At 35.9% G+C, this 27,543-nt stretch overlaps 3 protein-coding genes across 6 annotated transcripts; all 3 read right to left on the bottom strand.

Moving 5' to 3' along the window:
• Positions 1–23: 23 nt before the first annotated feature.
• kbtbd7 (kelch repeat and BTB (POZ) domain containing 7) lies at positions 24–3,417 on the bottom strand. The gene has a single exon (XM_058788110.1). It carries the CDS (start codon positions 3,132–3,134, stop codon positions 1,275–1,277), a length of 1,860 nt encoding a protein of 619 aa, XP_058644093.1. The 5' UTR covers positions 3,135–3,417; the 3' UTR covers positions 24–1,274.
• A 520-nt stretch (positions 3,418–3,937) lies between these two features.
• wu:fc50b12 (uncharacterized protein LOC103911624 homolog) lies at positions 3,938–6,704 on the bottom strand. Of its 3 annotated transcripts, none has more exons than XM_058787822.1 (4): positions 6,649–6,704; positions 6,480–6,552; positions 6,234–6,367; positions 3,938–6,096 (listed from the first exon to the last, which is right to left on the bottom strand). In XM_058787822.1, exons 2-4 carry the CDS (start codon positions 6,498–6,500, stop codon positions 5,862–5,864), a joined length of 390 nt encoding a protein of 129 aa, XP_058643805.1. In that variant the 5' UTR covers positions 6,501–6,552; positions 6,649–6,704; the 3' UTR covers positions 3,938–5,861. The 3 variants fall into 3 exon arrangements, with proteins under 3 accessions (XP_058643805.1, XP_058643803.1, XP_058643804.1); XM_058787820.1 differs by having other exon boundaries at positions 6,234–6,397; positions 6,649–6,696; XM_058787821.1 differs by having other exon boundaries at positions 6,480–6,566; positions 6,649–6,684.
• Positions 6,705–11,584: 4,880 nt separating this feature from the next.
• On the bottom strand, positions 11,585–27,463 carry slain1a (SLAIN motif family, member 1a). 2 transcript variants are annotated; one of them, XM_058787297.1, is made up of 9 exons: positions 26,815–27,463; positions 25,277–25,413; positions 23,029–23,145; positions 19,414–19,512; positions 16,986–17,135; positions 15,482–15,817; positions 14,477–14,656; positions 13,669–13,948; positions 11,585–12,380 (listed from the first exon to the last, which is right to left on the bottom strand). In XM_058787297.1, the coding sequence occupies exons 1-9, from the start codon at positions 27,204–27,206 to the stop codon at positions 12,305–12,307; spliced, it is 1,767 nt and encodes a 588-aa protein (XP_058643280.1). In that variant the 5' UTR covers positions 27,207–27,463; the 3' UTR covers positions 11,585–12,304. The 2 variants fall into 2 exon arrangements, with proteins under 2 accessions (XP_058643280.1, XP_058643281.1); XM_058787298.1 differs by lacking the exon at positions 23,029–23,145.
• Positions 27,464–27,543: the final 80 nt, after the last annotated feature.

Raw genomic sequence — 27,543 nt, 5'->3', positions numbered from 1 at the left:
CACGTGTAAAACGCCTGAGACTGAATAAAATGTAGTGCATAAAATAATTTATATAAAGTATAAACGGACTTTATTAACAGTACCAACCCTTTAAATAAGATTACATAAACGTGATAATTTAACAGACAACTATAACATTTAAACAACGAAAATAAGCAACAAACACAGAAAATTGGTAAAACGAGGTAGGGTACAACAGGGCTGATTGCTCAAAGACGTATATTTACTGTTAGCAGAATAATAAGGTGTAGGCTACTATTTATAGCAAACTTGAGAGGTCATGAAATGCCCCAAGATGTTTGGAATAAACAGTAAATGCTCCATCCGTTTATTTTAATAATGTATCTAAAAGTTATCTTGCTATATCAAAAGTGTATTAAAATGTTGCCCCATATCACCTCAACCAATGAGGCCTTTATATTTGAAACCTCATTTATCATGGATTTTCAAATTAATTCAATTCCCCCATCAATATTAAATAACATTTTTTTTCTTTCTGATCATTATACACTTTGAGACCAGACATAAACACATTTTCTTTAAGAGGGGCTGTTAGCACCATTGTACCCTGTTCAACATTCCAGCGTAATACTGTTCTTTATTTATGATCTTCAAAGACTGGCAGAGTCAAAATACTAACAATTCTTTGTACCAATTTATAATCCTGAGACAAGGTATCATTTACTGGCCATATATCATAAAGGTAAGCATTTGTTTAATAATACTCATAACAGCATAAATTTCAAGTAGGTTCTACCCTGGCTGCTGTGGCATGAGCCACATCGAAACAGGCTAATACTTTCAACACCTAGATCTCAAAATACTTTGCAGCATATTCACATTTGTGACCCTGGACCACAAAACCAGTCATAAGGGTCTTTTTTTTTTCTTAAATGAAATTTATACATCACTGATTTATGGTTTGTTATGAAAGGACGATATTTGGCCGAGATACAACTATTTGAAAATCTGGAATCTGAGGGTGCAAAAAAATATAAATATTGATAAAATTGCCTTCAAAGTCCAAATGAAGTTCTTAGCAATGCATATTACTAATAAAAAAAATTAAGTTTTGATATATTTATGGTAGGAAATTTACAAAATATGATTTTTACTTAATATCATAATGATTTTTGGCATAAAATAAAAATCGATAATTTTGACCCATACAATGTATTGTTGGCTATTGCTACAAATAAACCTGTGCTACTTATGACTTTGTGCTCCAGGGTCACATTTGGCTCTATTATGCTCAGTTCCACATTTGACATCGACTACCAATTTTCATCTGAAAATGAGCTTGAGCTGCCAGAGTCCGAGTCTGCGTCAGTCAATCCATCGAAGTCCCAGTCAGCGCTGGAGCCGCTGTCATCATCCTCTTCCGAGATGAAATTCTGACCGGACCCCAAGCACGCGGTATAAACCCGGGTGGAGAGGCTTATGCATCCGAAGGACGATCCAAACATGGTGGCCACATTTTTCCATGAGTCTCGAGTGGGATCGTATTCATGTATAACAAGCCTGTTCTTATTGTGATGGACTATTGCAATAGTTAGAAGAAGCAGTTTGCTGTTGTGTTGTACAACTTGGTAGTTGAGAGCGCTGCTGTCAATGGGAATGTCTCCAATCCGCCTCCATTCTCCACGAGCTGGGTTATAGGCTTTAACTACGGGGATATCGCACAAACATATAATCTGCTCCTGAAAAACACAAGCTTTGTGGAGTTTACTGCGTTTCAGAGAGCCCCGTTGTAGCCAGAGGTTTTTCTTCGGCTCGTAGCTCAGCATCCTTCTCTTGTTCACCACATAAAGCCGCTCGTTTATCGTCACAACCTGCATCTTTCCCAAAGAATGTGGCAAAGGGGCCACAAAACCCCATTGGTTCCTCTGAATGCTGTAGCATTCTACTTCCTTGAGCCTGGCATCCGATACCGGATCTCTGCCTCCCACAATGTACAGATGCCCACTGAGGTAGCCCATGTAGGAGTGCACTCTTCCAAGAAGTCTTTCCGCAAGCTCATGCCAACAATTTAACAGAGGATTGTAGACCCAGAAGTGCTTGGACAGGTGCGAGGCGAGATACAGATTGTTCTCTGGCGTGGTGCAGACCAAAAACGTCTCCATAGGAGAGCGTTTGAAGTTCTGATTGATGAGGTTAATGACCGGGGACGCCATAGAATAGATGTCGTCCGTATAGGGATCATAGCACATGAAAGGCTCATTTGGCCGGCCGAAGAAAAGCACCATTTCTTTTGCACTCTTGCCGATTCTTTGTTTGGCAGCATGTACGCTCATTGAAATCATAGCGCTCGGCTCATCGCCGGCACCGTCTAGGACCTTCGAAAGATATTTCTTTATAAAAGGCTTAGATTTAAGGCTTTCTAGATAAACCCTGTCTTTCTCTGAAAATAAAGACCATCGCACGCATCTAAGGACCTCCAGCGCATCTTCAGTGTCCGCATGCGGATTATTCTCAATCCACTGAATTGCAAACGAACACACTTTGCGTTCGCAGTCCACGTCCAGAGAATCCAATGTGAGGATCTCTTTAATCTGCTTCAGGTCCAGCTCACAAAGCTCTCGCACGCTGGCACTGAGCTGGACGAAGTTCTTCCCGATGAACGCCTGAGCCTTGCTCTTCAACTCCAGATTGTCAAAAGTGTCGGCAAACTTCAAAATCCCTGCACAGTTAGAAAGATCCAGCCTTCTTGTCATGAAGTTAGCACACGCTTGCCGGATGTACTCCAGCTGCAGCATGTTGGCAGCTGCATAAAGCCTTTGCACGTTGCCTTCAGTGATTGTCACTTTGCCAGTGTAGCAGTAATCGATTATGACAGCCATTGAATGGGCGTCCACATCATGAATGGTGACGCTCCTCTGAGTGCTCTCATACAGTCCTCCTGTAAACATGCTCTTGAAATAAGGGCTCGCTGCCGCCAGTATATTTCGGTTGCACTGGAAAACTTTTCCTGAGCAGCCTGAGGAAACACTTTGATCCGGATCGAGCTCCACTTCGATAGTCACGTCGACTAACAGCTGCGAGTCGTAGAATAATTTCAGCTCTCTCATCAAACTCAAAGCGTGATTTGTGTCCTCAAGCTCCTCAGGACCAGCGAAGCAGTTCACCGAAGCCATGCTCAGCCCGTTTTCTCCGTCTGAACGCAACTAAATCCTGTCAGTTAGCGGCATCAGATCTCCCTCAGCTCTAATGTAAGGTTTCAAAGTGTCATGAAAACAACAAGCAGCGAGCTGCAGGCACCGCTGCTTTGTTGCCTGACAATGCAGACATGTTTCATGAATGAAACGCGGTACTTTTTCACTCTACGGAATTGTTTTCAGGACAAACGATCGGCTGCGGTGATGTCCGTCCCGTTTAATTTCATTTCGGTCGGTTTCTGATCTTGAGCAATCGACGTTGCGCGTCTCACTCTAGCCTGCTACCGCTGAGCTGCAGCGTACGGCGCTGATTGGTCACATCGGCTGCGTCGCAAAGTCTGCTCAGATGCCTATATAGACAGCATTTATGGGAAGCGTAGGACAGTGCTCTCCTACCAAAAATGCTGTCCGCGGCTATGCGACTCAACAATGCCTTCTAGGTAGGCAGTTCATTGCGATTTTAGACGTAGCCATTCTCCGCGCTCTGTATTAAGTTCGGTTGGCCTGCTAAAGCTTTGTTCACAATGACATATCCTCAATAATATTTAGTGTTTAATATGAAATATTCGTTGTAAAATAGCAAGTATTGCAATTCATAACATTTGTATATATACCCACACACACATATCCCCATGAAAAACAGTTAAATCTACTTAAATTGAATGATCTAAATTGAAAAATCTAGCCTACTTAAATCAGATTATTACTCAGATACTGTATATATAATTTTATATTATCCTATTCTAATTCTAATTATATTACTTTAATTAGAATGTTTATATATATATATATATATTAATTACAGTAACATAATCAGATTTAAAAATATTCATAAAATTGTCTGACTGGATAGTCATGGTTTATTTGAGCATTCAATTTAAGTAGATTTAACTGCTTTTCGAGGGGGATTAGGGTCACCAATAAAGCAGCACATGCAGTTTGGCCTGAACACATAAAAAAGCTAGTGCTTACAACACTGACTGAGAAAGACACAGTTATGACCTTTTTACAACAACAAAACATAAGTAAATGCATTGTGAATATACGGTAAATGTAAACATATTGTATGAGTTTGATTGAATGATAGAAGAATAAATAGAATTTGATTCATGTAATTGAATATGTATAGTAACAAGAAGAATGCTTTCATGAGGTGTGTAAAAAAAACTATTGAATAATATTGAATATTCTTCTATGTACACTGGGGTTTAAAAATCTGAGGCCACATTGAAACTTTGGATAATTCTCAAATCATGCTGGATAAAATTAACATAATGAATTAACATTATCATTGAAATAATATACTTTATACTTGTGAACCGTGTGAACTGAATGTAATGTTTTCAGACAATTAATTAACACGTTAATTACAATTAACCCTTGGTGCTGTTCGGTCATTTTAGACCGGAAAAAAAAAATGTTTCAAATTTTAAAAAATCGCTACTTCATCGGAATGGTACGAAACTTGGTAACTTTTATGGCAGTCACTATGTGACCACAAAAAAAAAAAAAAAAAATCGTGCACTTGATTTGAAAAAGCTAAATGGTGGTAAAAAAAATTGTCACACTTGTGTTGTTCGCGGTCCCCTCCCACACACACACACACACACACATATGAATTAGTGTGACTGTAACACAAAGCATGTTTCTGCAAATGCATGAAATAAAATCAATAATTCGGACAAAAATGCAGTCAAAACACAGACACCAAGGAAGGGGTTACACACTAAAACATCAAGAGTACAAAACAGACACACACACTCAATCACACACTCACAGACGCACACACACTACACACTATTATATACACACAAATTAACTGGTGTGGCTGTAACAATATGGCAAAATTGAGCCAGAAGACTCAAATAAGAGGTTGAAATCAGATTGATTCATCTCTGATAAAGCATGGGTTAAGTTGTGTGTGACAAAATGCCTTTCTCTGTGTTCAGGTTTGACTGTAGTAAAGTTAATGCAAAAACTAACATTTCAAACCAAAATTTAGAACAAAAAAAATCTAAAGTTACAAAAAGTTGTCTTTGAGAATGTCTAAATATATATCCAGATCCACAACTTAATAACAATAAGTCTTTAAGCCTAAAAACCACTAGAGCATTTATAAGCCTTTTATATAGAGCTATATATAGGAATCTAGTGGCTAAACCATGGAATTGCAGATGTTTTTCTTTTTCTACTCCAACCAGATGGCACTAATCTGACTTCAAAAATTGGATTTTAAAGGCACTGTCTCTATTTTAACATGAAATACTGCCATAATTGAAAAGTAATATCAAAATCTTAGAATTTTTATTTCTTTTATTTTTTTCAATGGGAAAATATTGATCATAATTATTGCAATGAAATTCTCTCAAAATACAAAATAAAAATATTATGAAACAAAAATATATTACATCGATTTTACTAAAAATGAAAAAAGATACATTTCGGGTCTTCGGTCAGTTTTGACCGTGAACAACACAAGTGTGACCCCCAAATGAACAATACCAGAGGGTTAAATGAAAATATATTCTAATTAAAATTTATATGAAATGCACTTAGCTATTATAAAAACGATATTTTTAAGATTTGAAGTAAACTAAGTGTACAGTCAATACAATTTTGTAAAGAAAAAATAATAAAAATGTAAGTTTAGAACAGCATTTTCACTATCAGACTTTTAGCTCACATAAATTTCTTTGCCAAATGGTCTTAGTTATAACTGCGATTAAGCACATTAATCCTGCTCAAGGCGTCCTTGTTGTCTATGGTCTTGTGGACGGTAATGATGAAGGGGAAGGCAGAGGGCAGCTCGACTCTGCGGCTGAGCTTCTGGTGACCCCAGTGCAGGCAGCGCAGCCTCTCAGCCAGATCACGACGGCCCGCACGCTCCAGACCGTCCTGCAGTAGCTTTGTTTTGTTCGGTTTGTCCCAGGAACGCTCATACCTATCAATCAATAACACAAATCATCAGAGCTACTACCAATTAATACCAACATAACTCTCATAGAAAAAGGTGTAAGTTTTGTAAAATAAAGGCTAATTTAAACATTACATATAATAGTGTGTTGGATTAATACACACCATGATTCCAGCATTCTCTGAGCCTGAACCCTCTTTTCTTTGGATGTGGCATGAAACTGTCTGACTTCATTTCTGGTGAATCCCAGTTCAAATGCTAGAACATTCCACTCAAACCCCAACTGCTTAGCAATCTCCTGCACAGATTTCATATTGATCACCGCATCCTAAAGGACAAAGTACAGTATGCATGGACATATAATGGGAAAAAACTGCAGTATTAATAATGATATTGTAGAGATGACTCACCTCTTGTGCCTTGTTTGGCATTTTATCCACTTACACAATGATTCTATATGGTTCCACAGGCAAGAAACTAAAGCTGCAATGCAACGTCTGTCAGAACAGTACCGTCTAATGTCTTTCTACTTGAAATGAATTAAATTCACAATCCAAATACATAATTTAAAACACTTACAAATGTGTACTGTTGTCGCATATGCGATTGGAGCGGTCACTGGTTGTCAGAGAGACTGTCCAACACAAACCTGCCTGGTTAAAAATTAAAACATCACAGTGCATTCAAGCTTTTACATTAAGAATTCAGTGAGTGAGAGTAAGTGAGCATCATTTTGAAAATTATTGCAGTTTAACACATAAGGGTTTGTTTAATAATTAATCATACAACGACTCTAAATGATTATGTGTTTATAGACATATTATACTATATATTTAACAGAGATATTGTACAATATTGTAAAATTATCTCAATTTTAAAAGGACAGCAATATATTTAATCATGTCTGCCAACTTGACAAATATATTTACAATAGTAGTATCTTTCACAGATTTTTTTTTTTTTTTTTTTTTTTTACAAAATGTAAAACTACAGTATATTGTCAGTGGATCTAGTTCTTCAACTGAACTGGTTCTATGCATTTGCTACATGTTAAGTTAGAATAGCTGCAAGTCCAGACCTCTTCTCTTCTTTAATGGTTGAACTCCAGATCCTTCAGACTGCACAGTAAAAAAAAAAAAAAAAGTTGGACAGTTGTGCATAAATATTTGAACAAGACTTGTCTGACTGTACTTACCGTATTCATTTATTTCTTTTCAGTGACTTTTACACATTTCCCACTGTGGTGACTCAAACAGAAGAAGATGGGAAAAATCATGATGCACAACAAGGAACAAAGACCAGAACTTGAGATGTTTCATAAATATGATAGCTAAGTAAATGATTAGGCTAGTTCACGTTTTTCTAGAGATTTACCCTGATGGTAAAACAGATATCGTGTTCGTCCTAGTAGCACACAAGAACTAAAAGAAATGCTAATATTCAGTTCCAGTTCATTATGTCATTACATAAATATAATGTTTGTGTAGGCTATAAACAAGATTTCATCTTGTGTGGATTATTTGGTTTTATTTAAAGGAATTTCCGATTTCAACAGCTCTGACAAATAGACAAGCTGGCCAATGTTAAACACACAAAAAGCACATTTACCCGCATCTGCAAGGCATCCGTTACATTTTCTGCCTTAATTACGCATTTATAAAACCCATCGCTTTAGGCAGGTACCAAATAGGGTGAAGTCAGCTAAAATGGGCTATCAGGTAAAATGGGCCGAATAATGTTGTAGCATATCTCTTTAAATTTTTACAGAAAATCACAGTAACTGATCTTGCCTTGTTGCTTCAACACTCGTTGACATTTAACAATAATTTTTTTTGGTCTGAGTTTCAGGGGCAGGGCAGAGTTACATGGTTGGTTTCAAGTAAACGCTCAAAAGTAATTTGCTCATTATTTGGGTAACACTTTACAATAATTCACTAACACTTCAATACATTAACTAACATTATAGTATCAGAAAATGTTCATTTTTGGGAGAACTATAACTTTAAAACTGAAACAAACAAACAAAAAAAGTTTGAACTCAGTTGAACTCAGCATCATCAAATGAGCCAATTCTAGGCATTTTTTGCAACTCAGCAGAAGATGCAGGGCTAACACTTCAATACATTAACTAACATTATAGTACTCCACCTCGGGTGTGCATTATTTTTCTAATAATCCAACGGATTTGCACAAATCGGATTTCATGTAGTTCGTTGCCGTTCAGAGTATTTAAATATGATCGGATTTCAATCGGATTTGCACAAAAATCGGATTTGGGCTGACAGTCTGAACGAGGCTTAATATTTCTATAATTTCATAGCACTCTATGGATACAGATAAACTCCACAACAAACAATAAGAAATATAACTGATAATCCTTTACGGATCCAGTAAAATTTACAGTGGTAAGACATTATGCACTCAAATATAGTAGGCTAATATAGTAAACATATAGTAAAAGTGATATGTACAAATTGTAGTAGTGATAATAAAATAGTGAGTATAACAAGATGATAATATATAAGTGATATAATAGTAGATTTAGAATAGGTTTAGAATAGATTTCAGTTCTTGCTTTCCCTGAGAATAGAGTGTTTTAGTAATTTAGTAATTCTCCACTGGTTCCCTCAAGATTTTCCTATGGGTTTTTACAAATAATGAATAAAATATGGTCTGTGGTAAACATAACTTGACAATACTTTTGCTCTACAATTCAAATTACACACATCCATGGTGAAAATGCAAATTTTCAAGCAGTTAACAAAACACAAATCTCTTTTTTTTTTAAGAACTGGTTTCACAACAATATTAAATTGGTTAGTCAGTTAAACAACAAAGAAGGAACACTCTTTGATTATGACAAATTCCTTTTTATATTGTAAAATACCAATTACTCAGTTGTTATTGGTTCAATCTCTTCAGGTACTCACATGTTATGTAGAGGTATTAATAAAGACCATTCTCCTGATTCAGCTTCTCTTGATGTTACTAAATCTTATATTGGTCAAATTTGTTAAATCCCAAGAGTAATAATACAGCTATTCGTACTCTTTTCCAAAGAGAAATTGTTACTGTACCTTATCTTTTGTCTCATTGGACCTCTTTATTAAATGGAAAATTGATTTGCTGGAGAAAAGTGTGGTTGTTACCGCAGAAATATTATCTTAGAAAGAAGATTAAAGAAGTTTCTTATAAACTCATTCATAGATTTTATCCAGCAAATCATTTACAAAAAAAAAAAAAATTGTAAATTGTATTTTCAGCAATGAATATGAGGAAACTGCACTTGCACTTTCACTTATTTTGGCACTGTACATATTCAGTTACACTATGGTGTAAAGTAAAAAAAAAAAAGATCAGTTAAAATATTTAGTGTTTAAGACCTTTTTCACGCCTATGAAAAATGCACTCTTTGGCTTTACTGACTATTCTGAATATGAACAGTATTTTTACTTAATTAGTTTACTTATAGGCTACTGCCGACCAAATTTCTCGTTCATAAGTGTAAATTTACTAATAAGAAACCCAATTTTATAGTTTTGTTGACTGAAATATATATATATATATATATATATATACATATTGACAGTATAAGAGATTCTTTTATACTTTCTTATATTTTTTATACTTTCTTATATTTTATAAGAAAACTGTAAGAACTTTGAAAGCTTATGAACTTTATAATATATTTATTTGATTTTGATATATGTATACATGTATATAGGGCCTATGTATATCTTGTGTCTTTGTTTAAAACTTTTATGCTTACCTCCCCCGGCAGCTCCTATTTGTTGTCATTTATTTTTCAATCCATTTCCTTTTTATTTTTATTTTATTTTTTGATGTTATTTCTTGATAAAATATTGTATGTTATTGTTCTTTGAATAAAAAAAAAAAGTAAAAGCCCAAAACCAGCCCAATGGCATTTCGAGGGGGGTCCCCTGGTAAAAATCGTATTGCAGGGACTAAATATCACGTTATTGGTTTTGCTTCAACCTGCGGCAACATATTTGGAAAAAATCAGTTGATAGATGACAATGGTCAGCTATATTCCTTTTCAGAATTTTCCAGGAAATTTGATTTTGGGGCTTCGTTAAAAGAATATAACATTGTATTTAATGCCGTTCCTAGTGTTATAAAAACTCTGTTGAAAGGAGAGCAAACCTTTAATCCTGTTTCTATATATAGGCCTAACAATTCTATTTCAGTAGAAGGGATTTTGATTGTTGAGGACAAATTCAATAACCGCTTTGTTCGAAATCATATCAACAGAAAATCTATTCCAGGGTCTTCTTTTAAATGGATGGCATTGAACAACATTAATTGGAATGTTGCTTGGTCTCTTCCGCACAAATATTTATTAATAAACAAAATAAAAGAAGTCACATTTAAAATATTACATAGATGCTACCCTTGTAATAGTGCACTTAATATGTATATGGGGAAAATATTATTGGGGAAAAAAGTACTTTCTGTTATATAGAAGAGGCCATTGTACATCTTTTTTGTTAATGTGTTTATGTAAATTATTTTGGGAATGAGTTATGTACCTATCTTTCAGATAAAACAAATGTTTGAAAATGTATCAACACTTTTGATATTATTTTCTTTTATTATAACTCTAACTCCTGTATTAAATATAGGCTATTGGTAATCTTTTTATTATACTTGGCAAATGTTTTATTCACAAGTGTAAATTTTTGGGTAAGAACCCAGAACTGTCAATTTTTCTGGTTGACTAAATTCTTAAGCTTTGTCTTTAATGGGCATAAAAAACACAAACAAAAACAAAAAAAAATTAAAAATCATTCAGAAGTCAAAAATTGCTTTCAATGTTTAACCTTGTATTTCCCCCCTTTGGTTTATGTTATTTATTTATTTGTTGTCTTTTAGTTTATTTATTTATTTTACTTTCTGTCTTGTATTATTGTTTGTATTTTGTCCTCTATTGTTTTTGAGGTTGTTGTGGTTATGCGCTTGTTAAGTGTTTTGGCATCAATAAAAAAATAAAATAAATTAATTTAAAAAGATCCAGGGGAAAACCGCGGACTTGGCAACACAGAGTGGAGGTGACGTATTTCTTCACTCACTCATGGTCTGCAGCCAGACCTATCTCCAAGGATTGGCTGCTATCTGCGAAAATGCATTGTAAAATCATTTTGACACTTTCCAAAGCAGAAGATACACTGGATTGTTTGCCAAATCTATTTCATTATGCTATTATTACCAAGAAAACAGGTCCTAGACCAGGAGTTATGGGCAGTTTTTCCATCTAAAAGCAATCAGTTAGACTATTTTACACTATGAGTTATACCATATCTATTAAATGAGTATAACTTCCTTTGCTGACATTTTGTCGATAGTATATCAAGATTGAGCAAACCAGACAAACAGCCTACAACAAGTTCGAAAAAGGAAAACAAGTTCGAAAAATTGAAATACTCTCTTGAATATGGTATTTCAGTTTTCCCGAGACAGTGCGAAACATTTCTAAACATATTTCAGTTCAAAAGCCTTTTATTAAACACAGGAAAAACATACTATCCATTCCACTCCATCATAAACCAGTTCTTTAAAAAAAGAAAAACAAATGTTACCATTTGATGTGCAAATGTCTTGTCCACAAGTGCTCTGTATCACGAGCATCATGTAAACATACAATCTGGAATGGCTGCCATTTACTTTAGGCTGCATTTGTACTTCAACAGTGTTTTACAGTCCATTTCGTCTGCTTTTGCAAATGCATCAGATCACCCACATAATTCACTTGCCATATGTTGCAACATAATTGACAACATTATTAGAAAAGGAATGCAACTTGCGCAACAGAAACCAATCAGGTACTAGTCTGGCAATACTGGTTATCTAATGTAACAATGCAAGTTAACAGTAAAAGTGCTATTTGAGAAACAATGATATATGCTTATTAAATTATAACATCTTCCAAAACCAATACTGTCCTTATGTTCATATCTAATTATTAATATCATTTGACAATTGGTTTCAATGGTTAAAAAATTGTGCTGCAATTAGGCAAATTATTTGCACGTAAACACTTGTATGCATAATGCTCTGGGTTTCAGCCATTAGGCATATTGCAGTGGTGCTGTATTGCATTTGTTAACAGTGCTTTTCAACTTCGAATCACTTGATGTTATCTTATTTCCACTTCAGGTCCAGTTGTGCTCAGTTGTGCCCAGCCAGCTGGGCCTGAGACATTTAAGGTCTGAGCAGTTTAATAGCAGCCGTCCCTCCAGCTGCCGTCACGCAGGGCGCTCAGAGCAGAGACACTCTTCGGCGGGGTCAGTAAACTGCAATGACAGTGACTAGTGTTAATGACAGCAGTACTTCAGTGTATTATACATTATAGTGTACATAAAATATCATTATCGTTTGTCAATAAGAATCAATTTGTTACCATCATGAACTAACAATGAACCATTTTTAACCAATTCTTGGTTAATGTAAATTTCTACATATATGAATACATTTGAACTCAAATTTCAAGTTGTATAAATTAACATGAGTTGTATTATAATGAATTATGAACAAATAAAAATGAACAATGAAATACTGTGAAATTAAATATTTTTAAACCTTTTTAAAACATTTTTAAAGCTATACTGCTGCTCAAAAGATTTTGTTGTCGAAAGAAGTCTGTTATGCTCAACAAGGCTGCATTTATTTGATACAAATACAGTAAAAACAGAAATATTAATATAATCTAAAATAAATGTTTTCTATTTGAATATATTTAAAAATTTAATTTATTCCTGTGATCAAAGCTGAATTTTCAGCATTGCTCCAGTCTTCAGTGCCACATGATCCTTCAAAAATCATTCTATTATGCTGATTATGCCTAAGAAACATTTCTTATTATTATCAAAACAGTTGTGATAGTTCATGTTTTTGTGGAAACCATAATATGTTTTTTTTAGGTTTATTTGATAAATAAAAAGTTCATAAGAACAGCATTTATTTGAAATAGAAATCTTTTGTAACATTATAAATGACTTTACGATGTCTCATTTGAATGCATCCTTATTAAAAGTAATAATCTCTTACAAAAAAATAAATAAAAAATAGATAAATGTTACTAGGGAGGTCTAAGAATCAATCATTCCTGTCAGTATTTTTAGGGCTGTCAAATATCACAAATTTTAATTGAATTAATTATATGATAATTAATGAATTAATGAAAAAGAAATTGCAATATCAATATTTTACTGAGAAAAGCCTCTAAATCAAGTTGTTTTTGCAGATAAATCAATTATTGAATTACAAAAAGTGACTTCAAGTCAATATATATGTTTTATGTCCATATCATTAAACATAAGCCTAACACTATTTTGCAGCCAACAACAATTCATTTTTCTGAGTTTGTCTGAAGTTTACTGGTAACTACATGTACATTTGCTTCAATGAATATGAAATTTGGTAATTAATAGTAAATGTTTAACAATAAAACACTTATCCTCTTTGGAACAGCTAAAATAGATATTATAAAAAGCAAACAGTACATCCTGGATGAGAAGCCCATAAGCGAATGTACAGTAATACATTCACAAAAGCAGAGGAGGAAAAATTGTGAATAATTACCTGCGCATGGGCTGGGCAATTTTACTGCGTGAGGCCCCACTTGTCCCAACAAAGGAAGCAGGCCGAGGTAGAGCGCTGCGACTGGAGGAGGGGGCGCTGGGTTTGCTGGGGAGAGGGATGCTGCTGCTGCTGCTGGGGATAGAGTTGAGACTAACAGAGGAAGGCATTGTGGTGGCACTCTGGATGGTAGGGCTCACGTAGGCTGTGGCTTTCAGAGGAGGCCGTGTTGAGAAGTTGCCAACGCTCTGAACTCGCTGCAGTAACTGCCCCGGAGAGGGAACTGAGATTGAACAGAGAGCAATAAAATTTGACCTGAGGTTCATGACAAAGTGTGATCAAAGACTATAGAATACCCAAGACATGTCACTCATATAGTTTTGAATGGGGGAAAAATGCAACACTCAATATGGCCACTCAACCACAAGAAGCCCCGCCTTCTGAATAAAAGAGCCAATCGTTAATTGGTAAAATCTGCTGTTAGAAGTCCAGGTTGCTATAGAAACAGTCAGCGTTCTGAGACGTGCGCTCAGGACTGCGCATGCGCACTGGCTGATCTAGCGTGAAACATAAGCTTTTTATAATGCTATTTGAGCAAAAGAAACAACATTAATGATACAGTTGTTGTCAGATTTCTTTGGTGATTTCAAAATATGAAATTTAATCGTAAGCTTAGTGAACAGTTTTGGAGAATTTGATGTTTCCCCATTCAAAGAGATGCATGCCTGAGAGGCGTTTCAAAGATGATTTTGGTGTGATATAATCAGCTACTGAGATAACTATTATCATTTAATGTGATGTTTGGACTTACTTGCAGACTGTATCTTGGTCAGACCACTGTGGGAATCAAAACTCTGACTGTTTCGGAGTAATGACAAAGATGAGGACGATGTGGCAACGTGACCGGTCGGAGCAGGAACATTAGGCACACTGATGACACTGGGAATGCTGGGAGCTCGAATTAGGTTTGGCATGCTCCTCCGTAGCTTGTCTGAAAAAAGTAAGGCAATGCATGCATATACAATGCAATTATTACTATTTTGAATACATGAAAACAAACTTAAAAAATTATATTTCTTTTTTCTATTCTATAACTATTGTTTCTATGGAAGAAGAGTTTTAGTTTTAGAATATACATGCATACGTGCGCACACGCACACACACACATGTACATGTCTGGTCAGCTATCCTTGTAGGGACTCTCCATAGGTGTAAAGGTTTTTATACTGTACAAACCGTATTTTCTATCGCCCTACATCAACCCCACACCTAAACCTACCCCTTACAGGAGACTTTGTGCATTTTTACTTTCTCAAAAAAAAAACAAAAAAAAAACTGTATGATTTATAAGCTTTTGTACTCATGGGGACCTCAATTTAGGTCCCCACCGTGACACGAGTCCCCATGAGTCTGTGTGTATTCAGGTTTAAGTCCCCACCAGGATATATAAACCTGTACACATACACCTTCAAGAAAAACTAAGTTTTAAAATAAATAAAGCATACAAAATCTTACAGTAAAAAAAAAAAAAAAAAACTTTGTGTCTCTAGCCAGTTTTTTTGTTTTAATTGGGTAATTATATAAAAATAAGTTTTGTGCTCAACATATTTATTACAACTAACTAAAGATCTCCAAGGCTATTTAGCTTCAGTTTGGTTTCCAAACACAAGATGGCGCCAATCAAAGATCTATTCCACCAAACAGCTTTCACATCAAAACAGAGAGACTGGAGTAACCAGTACCAGTAAGTTATTGCTGTGTCAGTGTTATCAGTATATTTTCAGTCTGTGCTTGATAAGAGCGTGTGTCGTCTGACCTGCATTGGTTCTGTAGCTCTGGGTCTCTGTAGCTGTGCTGGAGCTGTGGTTGGGCATGGGCAACTGCTGGAAGGACAGGCTGCTGAGGTACTGAGGCGTGGAGGGGCTGCGCCGGCACTCTCTCATGCTGGAGAGGCTCTGTGAGTGGGACGTGCTGCGCTGCATGGAGGACGTCCGGAAGAGCCGCGGCTGCGGAGCGGACAGCTGATCGTACTCCTCCTCTTCCTCCAGCTCAGCCTCACTCCTCATACTCCTGCGCGCACTTGTGTGCACCGAAAAACTGGCACTGCGGCGCGTGGCTGTGGCAGCGGTGCTCGCGTACTCCTGCCGTAGACCTACACACAAACACATGAAGCATCCTGAGTACAAAATACTACTTCTGCCCCAGTTTACACTTTTGAAGAATGTTGGTAATCTAACAGTTTCGGTTCCCATTGACTTCCATTGTAATTAGGCCCAAGGTGCTAGGACTCTTTCGGAATTGCTCAGTTTCTTCTTCTTCTTCTTCTTCTCCAAAATGAATTGCAATTTTTAGGGCCTAAACATGCCCGAAAACTCATAAAACTTTACATCTGATATGGATTTCAGAAGTGGGTGTGGCAAAATGGCTCAATAGCGCCACCTATAACATTTAAATGAAGTGCCAATGCACGAAATTCGGTAGACACATGTAACACACCAATACCTACAAAATAGTCCCCTGGTATGAAGTCCGAAACACAACAGGAAGTCTGTTATTTTGAATTTTCTCAGCAAATTTTGTGCTGTTTTTGCCATTTTCAGGCGTTGTATATAAACGAACTCCTCCTAGAGATTTAAACAGATCAACACCAAATTTGGTCCGTGTAATCTAAAGCCCTTTGTGACGTTAAATTGCGAAGATCTTGAGTTTTCGTTGAAGGGCATGTCCATGGCAGCCTGACAAATTTCGATGTTTTGCCATGAAACAGGAAGTTGTTGTAACTCAGGCATACAATGTCCGATCTGCCCCAAACGTCACATGTTTGATAAGAGTCCTGTCCTGAATACATCTAAAGGCCAATATTCTGTTATAATCATATCACCACCTGTTGGCAACAGGATATGTCATGTTTTACATTAACTCAAACATGCCATGTTCAATCTGCACCAAACTTCACATGTTTGAGAAAAGTCTCGGCCTGAAGACATCTACATGTCAATATCCAGTTATAGTCATAGTGCCACCAGCTGGCAGCAGGAAGTTTGGCACATATAAATGACATATTCCTCCTATAATTACCGCTTTAAATGCATATTGCTGACCGTTCGCAGTTTTCCTAAAGCCACCAGATGGCGGTGAGCCCGGGTGCGAGGGCCCTTTCAATGCTGCTTGCAGCTTTAATTATAATGGCAGTTTATGGGAACTGAAAGTGTTTGGTGACCAACATTCTTCAAAATACCTTTTTTATGTTCCACAGAAAAAAATCCTACAGGTTTGGAATGACATGAGGGTGACCATGTGATGTATTAAAGCAGACGTACTCTCCTCCTGCAGTCGGGCCATGACCTCCACATCAGTCATGTCCTGAAGCTTATAGCTCATAGAGATGGAGTCGTCCTCCAGTTCAGAGACACTGAGCTCACTGTCTATGGACGACTGAGGACTGAGAGGCCTTTGACAAGGACTATTACCTGAAAGAGACATGGAGAACTCAATCTCACACATATTTTTGCTTGACACACAGTGTTGATGTGCAGAAAACATACTGATTTATTGACTGCAGAAATTATTTGGGGTTTTATATATTTATTTATTTTTGTGCATAACAGAAAATATGATGCATATTTTAAAAAATCACAATTAAACATTACTTTTGAAGGTGTCTTTATTTTATAGTAAGTAAACTAAATTAAACATTGACTAACAATGTTTTTAGTTTTATCTTCAATGAAAATTGTACTGTCATATTATTTATGGTTAAATTAAATTGTAAAAAGCAAAAAAATGATCATACTGACCTACGATAAGTAACATTTTGGCTAACATCTACAGAAAATGTAATTATATAATTTTTTTTTACTTTGTGTGATTGTTTTTGTTTTTGGGGAAAGAAATATTTTTGATTAATAGTAAATCAAAATTTAGGGTTTGAACTAGAGATACACCGATTGACCAGCCAGTGATCGGAATCGGACGATTTTCCGCATGACCGGCCCGGATCGGTGACTGGCCGGTCAGTCTCACATCTTGCCGATTCCGAGCCGATCCTTTTATTGCCAGCAGCACAGGCAATGACGTCACAGCCACGTGCACACTCCCAGTCGCGTGTGTGAGAATTATTCTAATTTTAATTGCATTCAATGTAAGTAGCGACTGATAATGTATTTATGTCGTGCCAGATGAGGCTTGCACAGCCTCTCACAGAAAGTAACTCACAGAAATTTATAGATGCATACCGCTGTAGAATTTATTTATTTTTTTACAAAATATGATTTAGATAAGCAACATTATACGGCCATGATGTTTCCCCGAATATCAATATCAACACGATTGCAATGACACTGATTTTATACAATAGTATTTCAATAAACAAGAAGTTAAAATTAAGCGACTTAGATTTTAGACAAAATATTGACTGTTTTTGCTCAGTTTCGCTGATGAAAATAGTTCAGATCAAAGCCACAGCAGAACTGTTTCATGTCTCCGAGCAACACAGCGGTGTTTCGTTACTGAATGAATCCAGTGAGTCAATGATTCAGTGGCCGGTTCATAAGGACAGTCACTTGCCTTGTTTCTGAATGAGTCAGCCATTTGAATGAATTGGTTGAATGAATGAATGAATAAATGACTCACTCATTAAAACGGACACTTGCCGCCACCTACTGGTGGTTTAGTCATATTTCAAAGTATCATTGCATTTTTTCAACATTTATTTGTATGTTTAAAATATCTTATAAAATTATTTATGAATTTGAAATTGCAGTGTAAATGCATTTATGGCACCTCAGCTTCATCAAACTGTCTGTGTAAATGCATCTAATAACACTTCAGACGCAGCTTCTGTTTCCTCAGCAGTGGAAAGATAAGAGTTTGTTAATACTAATTTCATTTGAATGGTAACAACTCTACAGTTTCTTATTATGCTAACTGAATTAACTGAAACAAAGTAAGAATTTGATGTGAAAGATGACACATTTAATAAGGTTAGGGGAAAAAAATGACCATTTATAAACTTAGTGGGAAATGACATCTGTTTTTTTACATACAGCAACTCATTTTAAGTTAACTATTTCTTCCTCTTTCCAGTCACAGAGCACTTTATTTTGTGAGTTGCTTAAGTGAGAGAAAATCTGTAACTCAGTCCAGATTGGGGGAATTGTAATGTTTCATAATTTCTTTTATTATGTAAATATTTTTTGCACTGAAATTTGCAGAGATTTATGTTTGTATATGCTGTCAGTTATAGTTCTTAGAGAGAAAATCAGAATCGGCAAAAATCGGTATTGGCAGGTCACACTTCCAAAAAATCGGAAATCGGAATCAGCCAAGAAAATTGCAATCGGTGCATCTCTAGTTTGAACCAATTCATAAATATAATTTAAGAAGCACCGATAATAATAAGAAAGCAGTAAATGAAAGTAAAGAAAACAGTTTTTTGAGCAGTAAATCAGCATATTATTTTGAAGGATCATGTGACACTGAAGATTGGAGTAATGATGCTGAAAAATGAGCTTTACCTCACAGGAATAAATTACATTTTAAAATATATTAATATAGATTTTAATAACATTTCACAATATTGTTTTTGATCAAATAAATGCAGCCTTGGTTGGCATAAGTGACTTCTTTCAAAATCATAAAAAAAAAAAATCTTATCAACCCCAAACTTTTGAAAGACTCCAAATACAGCACTGGATAAGTTGTGTGTATGCTTTGTGGAGCATGATGGGAGATCTTGGTCAAGCTTACTTTGTGTAGCCGTGTGATAGAGGAATGTGGGAGATCTTTCGGTTAGGCTTGAGCAGTTTCTCCCTGTGAGAGACTTCTGATGGTTTGGGGAAGGTGGATCTGGTTCAGGAGAGAGTTGATAGATAAATCAAAATATGGTATGGAGTAAAAATCACCTTTATAAACAACGATCAAAACTATAAAGGCATTAAATTCAGTTTTGTGTACTAAAGAAATTCTTTGTTGGGATGTCATTTGCTGTCCACTGTAAGATCTGTGTCCTAAAGCAAAACCAGTTGAGAACAACTGATCTAATGCATATAAATCTAGTCCAACCAGGACCATATGCAGACCTTCTGTGACAAAGTATCACAACCAAATCTTTGTCTTGTGTAACATATGCTGCAGCGGTCACTTCCAGACACCATGAGGTCATCACAACTCATCAGTGATGTCTCCCATTTCTCATGGCTTGAAAAATGCTGAGCTGACTGAAGGAAATGATACCTGATGCCTGGAAATCAATATGTTCTTTCTCAGCTATTCTGACTGCTACGTCTTTACTTTTCTCAACTACCTAGTTTACCAGCATATTTCAATCAAAAATTAATAATAGTTCTATATTATACATATGACCCTAGTGAAAAAGGGCACTTAAGTGTATTGAATATGCAGCTGTAGTGTACTTCAAATCTTAAAAGTATTTAAAAATCTGTACTTGCATATTAATAAAAGTCCACTTAAGTGCCTTTACACTTTAATGACTTTCTTAACACACTTAAGTGCACCTTTAAAAAGTGCACTTTGTAATAATGTCAAGTTAAAAGTTTTGCTTTAAAATATATATATTTTTTATTGTTTTAATAGTCTACTTTACTAAAACACGTGTAAAGTGTCATTTAATATTACTTTTAAAGTTAATATATTTTAAATGTACTAAATTGCAACTCCATTACTACAAATGTGTAATTACAAATATATTTAAATACATTACATATATGCATTTCAATAGAAATTGGTTACACTTTATTTCAAGGTGTCTTTATTACAGTGTAATTATACATTTAAGTACTGAGATAATATTGATTAACCACATGTACTTACTAGTGCTGCTAAACGATTAACCGCATCCAAAATAAAGGTTTTCGTTTACATAATATATGTGTGTATACTGTGTATATTTAAAATGTATGTATAAATACACACACATACAGTATATATTCTGAAAATATTTCCATGCATTTCCCTGTATATGTTTACATTCATATAACTGATATTATATATAAATATTTTAAATATATAAACATAACATTTTTCTTAAATATATACATGCATGTGTTTGTATTTATATATACATAATAAAATACACAATAAACACACATACAGTGCCCTCCAAAAGTATTGGAACAGTAAAGACAAAATTGCTCTGTTGGCTGTGGAGTCAAGACATTTACAAATATGATTAAAAGATGAATATGAGACAAAACTACAGAATGTCCCATTTTATTATTGGGTGATTCAACACATAGATGTTTTACCAGCTAAGAAGTTCAGCACTTTTAGAGTTTCATCCCTCTATCTGATGTGAGCATAAGTATTGGAACAGTTGCCTCACAGGTCTTTCTAAGTGATCAGCTGTGTCCTGTTGCATTAATTCTTCAGATATTAAAAGCAGGGAATGTGTCGTATCAGTTATATCCATTACTTCCGCATTCTGAATCTTGCATTCAATGATGACACAAACAAACCAGGATGAAGATGAGGGAGCTGACTTTGAGAGAAAAGTAAGCAATTTGGATGCTAAAAGAAAAGAGGAAGTCAGTTAGAGCTCTAGCAAAAACAAAAGGCATGGAGAAATCAAGAGTTTGGAAACCACCAGCGACACCAGCAACCAACAACGACCTGATCGGCTGAGAAAACAACAGTAGTTGATGACAGGCAAATCATAAAAGCTGTGAAAATGAACCCTAAATGAATGTCTGTAAAATCACCAACAACTTCCAGAAAGCTGGGGTGATGCTCTGACAATCTACTGTCCTCAGGAGACTTTGACACAGAATTACAGATGCTACACAGCAAGATTAGAGTTTGCAAAAAAGCACAAAGGTGAGCCAGAAGAGTTTTGGAACTGTGTTTATGGACCGATGAGACAAAGATGAACCTTTATCTAAGTGATGGGACAGCAAAAATGTGGAGAGAAAAAAAGGAACTGCAATGATCCCAAGCACACAGCCTCATCTGTAAAGCATGGTGGAGGTGGGGTCATGGCATGGGCATGCATGGCTGTCTCTGGAACAGACCCTCTCAACTTTACTGATGACTTAATGTATGATGACAGTAGCAGAATGAATTTGGAAGAGTACAAAACCATCTTGCCTACCAATATTCAAGAAAATGCCACCAGATTCGTTGGGAGTTGCTTCATATTGCATCAGGACAATGACCCAAAACACCTGCCAGTTCAGTCAAGGAGTTTATAAGGGCAAAGAAATGGAAAGTCTTAGATTGCCCAAATCAATCTCCAGATTTAAATCCGATTGAACATGAATTTCACCAGCTGAAGAGGAGAGTAAAGGCAGAAACTCCCCAAAACAAGAAACACTTGGAATTGGCTGCATTAAAGGCTGGGAAAAGTATTTCAAAGGATGAGACCAAGAGTCTGGTGATGTCTATGGGTCACAGACTCACTGCACAAGGGATCTGCAACTAAATAATAGCTTTTAATCTTTTATATCTGCCTTATGTTAACTGTCCCAATACTTATGCTCACATCAATGAGTGGGATGAACTCTAAAAGTGCTGTTCTTTTTATTTGGTAAAACATATATGTGTTGAAACGCCTAATAATAAAATGTGACATTCTGTAGTTTTGTCTCATATTCATCTTTTAATCATATTTGCAAATGTCTTGACTCCACAGCCGACAAAGCAATTTTGTCTTCACTGTTCCAATACTTTTGGAGGGCACTGTATATTATGTAAACAAAAACTTTTATTTTGGATGCGATTAATCGCGATTAATCATTTGACAGCACTAGTACTTACTATATGGGTAGGGTTAGGATTAAGGTTTGGCTTAGGGTTACTTGCATGCAATTATGCATAATTAATTGTTATTATAATAATAAGTACATATAACGTGTAACAAGTACACCTTAAAATAAAGTGTTACTGAAATTACATTAAAGTATAATTTAGTATATCATAAATGTCAGTTCATTCAGCAGTAGCCTACACTTTAACTATATTTCAAAGACAAAAGAATTATGAAACTGCATATAAAGATAAACTTTAGTCCTACTTAAATGGGTCAAAAAAGCTCTCTGAAGTTCAGCTAATTGCATTCCATATTAAAACTATATACATTTTTTTTGTAAATAAAGTGGCTGAAAACATTCAGTTCACTTTGAAAGTATATAATTTCTGTAATATGTACTCTTTTTAAAAGTAAGCTATGTAAGTCTACTTCTTTTCCACAAGGGCCTGTATAATACACAGTACAAGCTATGCAGTTTATCAGGCATAGAGTACAGAACCTCTATTAGCAGTTAGAGAGAGTTAGAGAAAGCATCTAATGAATAATAATGAGAAATTGTTTCTGGTCTTGAGTTAGGATGAGTGAGGCGCAAGTGTTACCTGTTTGCTCAGTTAGTGCAGGTTTAGTATAGGGTTTAGAACAGCTGCTTAAAGAAGAGAGTTCATCTACAGGACTGTACAGAACACTTGAAGAGAGGACGCCTCTCCATCTTTTGGCTAATGGGAAAAGAGAAGTGCAATTAATAAATAAACATGACAAACAGCAACATTAATATATTAATAGTATGGTTAGTGTACTATGGTGAATAAGGATAAAAAATAAGTAAGTAAATAAATAAAGTTTCTGTAGTTTTTATTAATTACATAAAAAAAAAAATACATTTAAACAATTAAGAAATTTAAAGGGATAGTTCACCCAAAAATGAAAATTCTGTCATCATTTACTCACCCTCAAGTAGTTCCAAACCTGTTTGAATGTCTTTGTTCTGCTGAACACAAAGGAAGATATTCTGAAGAAAGTTTGTAACCAGGCTGTTCTGGGGCACCACTGACTTCCACAGTAGGAAAAAAAAAATACTATGGAAGGCAGTGGTGCCCCAGAACTGCTCTGTTTCCCACATTCTTCAGAATATCTTCCTTTATGTTCAGCAGAACAAACACATTCAAACAGGTTTGGAACTACTTGAGGGTGAGTAAATGATGACAGAATTTTCATTTTTGGGTGAACTATCCCTTTAAGCTATTTCTGACAATTTTGGAAAACAGTAACTAGGACATTCTTCTCAATTTCTCCTTTTGTGTTCTGTGGAAGAAGAAAAGGTTTGAAATATTCATTTTGGGTCAAACTATTCCTTTAAAAGAGTGAAACTGGGTTGAATGAGTTATTGGTAGTCAAGCGGATCGCAGTACTTATGCGTACCTTAACAATTAGCCTTTCCAAGATCACATAAAAACAAGCATTCACGGCTACCCAGAAAACAAAGGTTTTCAGAGGCTGCCGGAACAAAGATGTATTCATGACCCCGTTTACAGAGAGCCAAACACGCTGAATCTGGCCTTTCAAAAGCCTTTCAGAGCGCTCCGCAACTCCACAACACACATCTCTGTATATGTGTGCCTCATACATCATTTATGTACGGACTGATCCAAAGGAATAACTGATACAAAAACATTTCACCATGTCCCCAGAACATTCTCCAATATATCTATTTTAGTTAGTGCTGATTCTGCAGGCAGATTTATATAGAGTTGTTTCTATGGATACCATCCCCTCCAGCAGCATTACTGAACTACACAAGTACAGAAAATGTAGGTTATCTGTTCACCTTTCAGCTACCAAGACACTGCAGTGCTAATTTTGTACCTCCTCAAGGTCTTATTATTTATCATCATATCAAGTTATATTTTATATTGAGTAACAGTTAATACTCCCCAGTCAGCCAATGTTCATTTTCAGATTCATCTTACAGTTTTCTAAAATTAAACTGTATATGTATCTGCATTTTATCTAGATTCCATTAAAGAAATAGTTCACTAAAAAAAAAACCTTCACCTTCAGGCCATCTTTATCTGAACAGGTTTGAAGAAATCAGCATTATGTCACTTGCTCACCAATTGATCCTCTGCAGTGAATGGGTGCCGTCAGAATGAGAGTCCAAACAGCTGTTAAAAACATCACAATAATCCACAAGTATTCCACTCCGGAACATCAATTAATGTCTTGTGAAGTGAAAAGCTGCATGTTTGTAAGAAACAAATCCATCATCAAGATGTTTAACTTTAAAACATCGCTTCTGGCCAATAATCCATAATAACACTTCCTCCAGTGAAAAAGTCCTTACATCAAAAACATAGCAACATATTTGTTTGGAACTGTTGTGGACTGTTTTCATGTGTTAACGGCGCTTGATCTGTGCATATTTCTCTCCTGATTCAGACAACATTACTTTTTCGCTATATTATTTTTCACAATATCATGGATAAAGCAACAGTTTGATGTAAAAACAAACAAACAAACAAAAAAAACACCATGATGGACTTGTTTCTTTTAAAACATGCATCATTTCAATTCACAAGATGTTGACTGATGGACTGGAGTCGTGTGGATTATTGTGATGTTTTTATCAGCTGTTTGGACACTCATTCTGACGGCACCCATTCACTGCAGAGGATCCATTGGTGAGCCAGTGATGTAATGCTACATTTCTCCAAATCTGTTCTGATGAAGAAACAAGCTGCATCTTTTGGGTGAAATATTTAAAGATTTAAAAGCTTCCCTAAACCTCAAACTCAAATTTGACCATACACAACACTGATATTTTAGACATTCACATTTCATGGTTGGTACCTTGGTCCAGTTTGTAGCACAACGAGCGTTTGGCTAACTCCACCTCTGGTCTGGGGTTGTCCAGCACATGTCTGCACCACTGAAGAGGACTGAGGAGAAGATGAGGAAACAGCTTTGCTTTTGGAGACACGTACAACCTGGTGACATAAAAACATGGTTAAAACATTCCAATCTGTACTTTTGCAAACTTTCATTATTATAATGTTGCCTGGATGGTCCATGAATTGTATCATTAACCTAGTACCATTTGAATTAGCTCAGCTGATTAAAAGAGAGTTTGAAACTGCACCTAAAATATAAAAAGGCATGTATGACCACTACCTAAGTAAATCTTAGTCGTTTGTTTGAAACATGATCTAACTTACCTCTATCTAAAATCCAAATAAAAACATGATCTCATTTATTAAAAGTGTCCTACTAACTATTTAGCAAGATTAAAAATAACTATAGGTCTAAATTTTGATTCAATGTAATCCAGAGGAAACTGTACAAACTCAGATTAAACAGCCACTAATTCAGCAAAACGAAAAATAGCTATGAATTGCCATGAGATTGTGTTGGCAGCATTCAAGTTGCATGAACTCTACAAGTTCTCCAGCATGGGCAATTCGATATGGATGTGACAGCTGAACTCATAATGACAGCTGAACTAAACATCTTTCAGTATTTAAATTGGTAATGCATATTCTCAGTACACCCAAACTGGGGAATCAACAGGCAAAATATGTTTTTCTAAAATATACTAGAGCCCCCCAAAACAGGCAAATAGGCATGCATTATGGATATGACAGGAAGTGACAGAATCCTCAGTAGACTATTTTGATTAAAGTCTGTGAAGTCGAATGTATAAACATACTGATAAGTGATCTTAGCTGAACATAATGTGTGGTAATATATAAGTGCAAGAATGGAATGGAAGCAAGAACTTCTGACCATCTTGTATGTGGACACAAATTTGTTTTAATTACTTGCCTATAAGTAGAAATTGAAAAATATGAAATAATTCTTCTTCAGTTTATTTAGCATTTTACAGTTTTCAATTACAGTTTTCACTTTTTTTTTAATGTGGTCTCAGACTTTCGAGTCCCACTGTAGGAGTTTTGTATTCAAGACTAATGTTTCGTACCATAACAAAGACAGGCCAGATTTGCTGTTTTTATTTCTCTGTGTAGTGCTCACGTTCAAGTTAGAATACTTTTGATCATCTGGTGTGAAATGATCACAAATGAACAGCCAAATATTCATGCATCTGTGCACTTCACATTTAAAAGACAAATGATCTTAAGAATAATATGGAAATTTTTCACATCAACACAGCAAGCCAATCTGCACCACTAATAAGATATCCTGCATCAGTGATGTTCAGACACTCACCGACCTAACAATGGACCTGGACACATGGTCTACTTATGGTGACATTTCATGGGAACTGAATTTAAGCATTGACAAAGAACAAGCAACGCTGAAAATCGAAAATCAAATCCTTTCAGGCAAGAATTACACCATTGTTAACAGAGCAAATAATGCAGCATCAGTACCAGCTGTAATCAGACTCTCCATCGATGGGAAGAACAACATGAAGGTCTAGTATTTCCACCTCGTCCAGCACAGTAGCATCATCCTCATCAGTACCAGTCACTGACTGCGGCTGAAAATACGGATAGTGCTCATCCGATAGTCCAAAAGATGGAGTATAGGAAGGTGAAAGGCAGTAATTCCCGGTGTCTGGGCCAAGACGGGCGCTGGAGGTGCAGTTGTTCGCAGCGTTTGCTCTCGTCCTGAGCTGCTCGTTTTGCCTCTCCAGTTTTCTCACGAGCTCCTGAAGCTTTTTCACCTCCAGTTCTGCGTTCATTATCTTACTGTTGCCATTGACGTCCGCCATCATCATCTGCGGGTTGAACAATAGTCCGTCCATTGAGGAGAAAAGCATATAAACAGTAGTAAGATGGTGGCGGTGTTGTTTACCCTGTGTGCCCAGACTCGCAGTGCTTTCAGACGGCTTGCACGCTTCATTCAGATGCTGATGTGTCTCTGTCTCCTCCCCCTCAGTTCAAAACACAACACACGACCACCACATTACCAGGCAAAAAACACCAGCCACTGTACCCCAGATCCTCGACATGCTTCTTTTCATTCAGATGACTAGCAAGAAAATGGTGCCTTTCATCTGGAGTGTCATGCTCTATTCTATTCTATTCTATTTCCAATAAAATACAGGTTCAAATTAAGGTCAATATGATTTATGATTTTTTTTAATTAATAATTTG

Source organism: Onychostoma macrolepis, chromosome 09 (assembly GCF_012432095.1).
Source record: "Onychostoma macrolepis isolate SWU-2019 chromosome 09, ASM1243209v1, whole genome shotgun sequence".
Lineage (NCBI taxonomy): Eukaryota > Metazoa > Chordata > Actinopteri > Cypriniformes > Cyprinidae > Onychostoma > Onychostoma macrolepis.
This window is presented reverse-complemented; position numbering and strand designations above follow the sequence as displayed.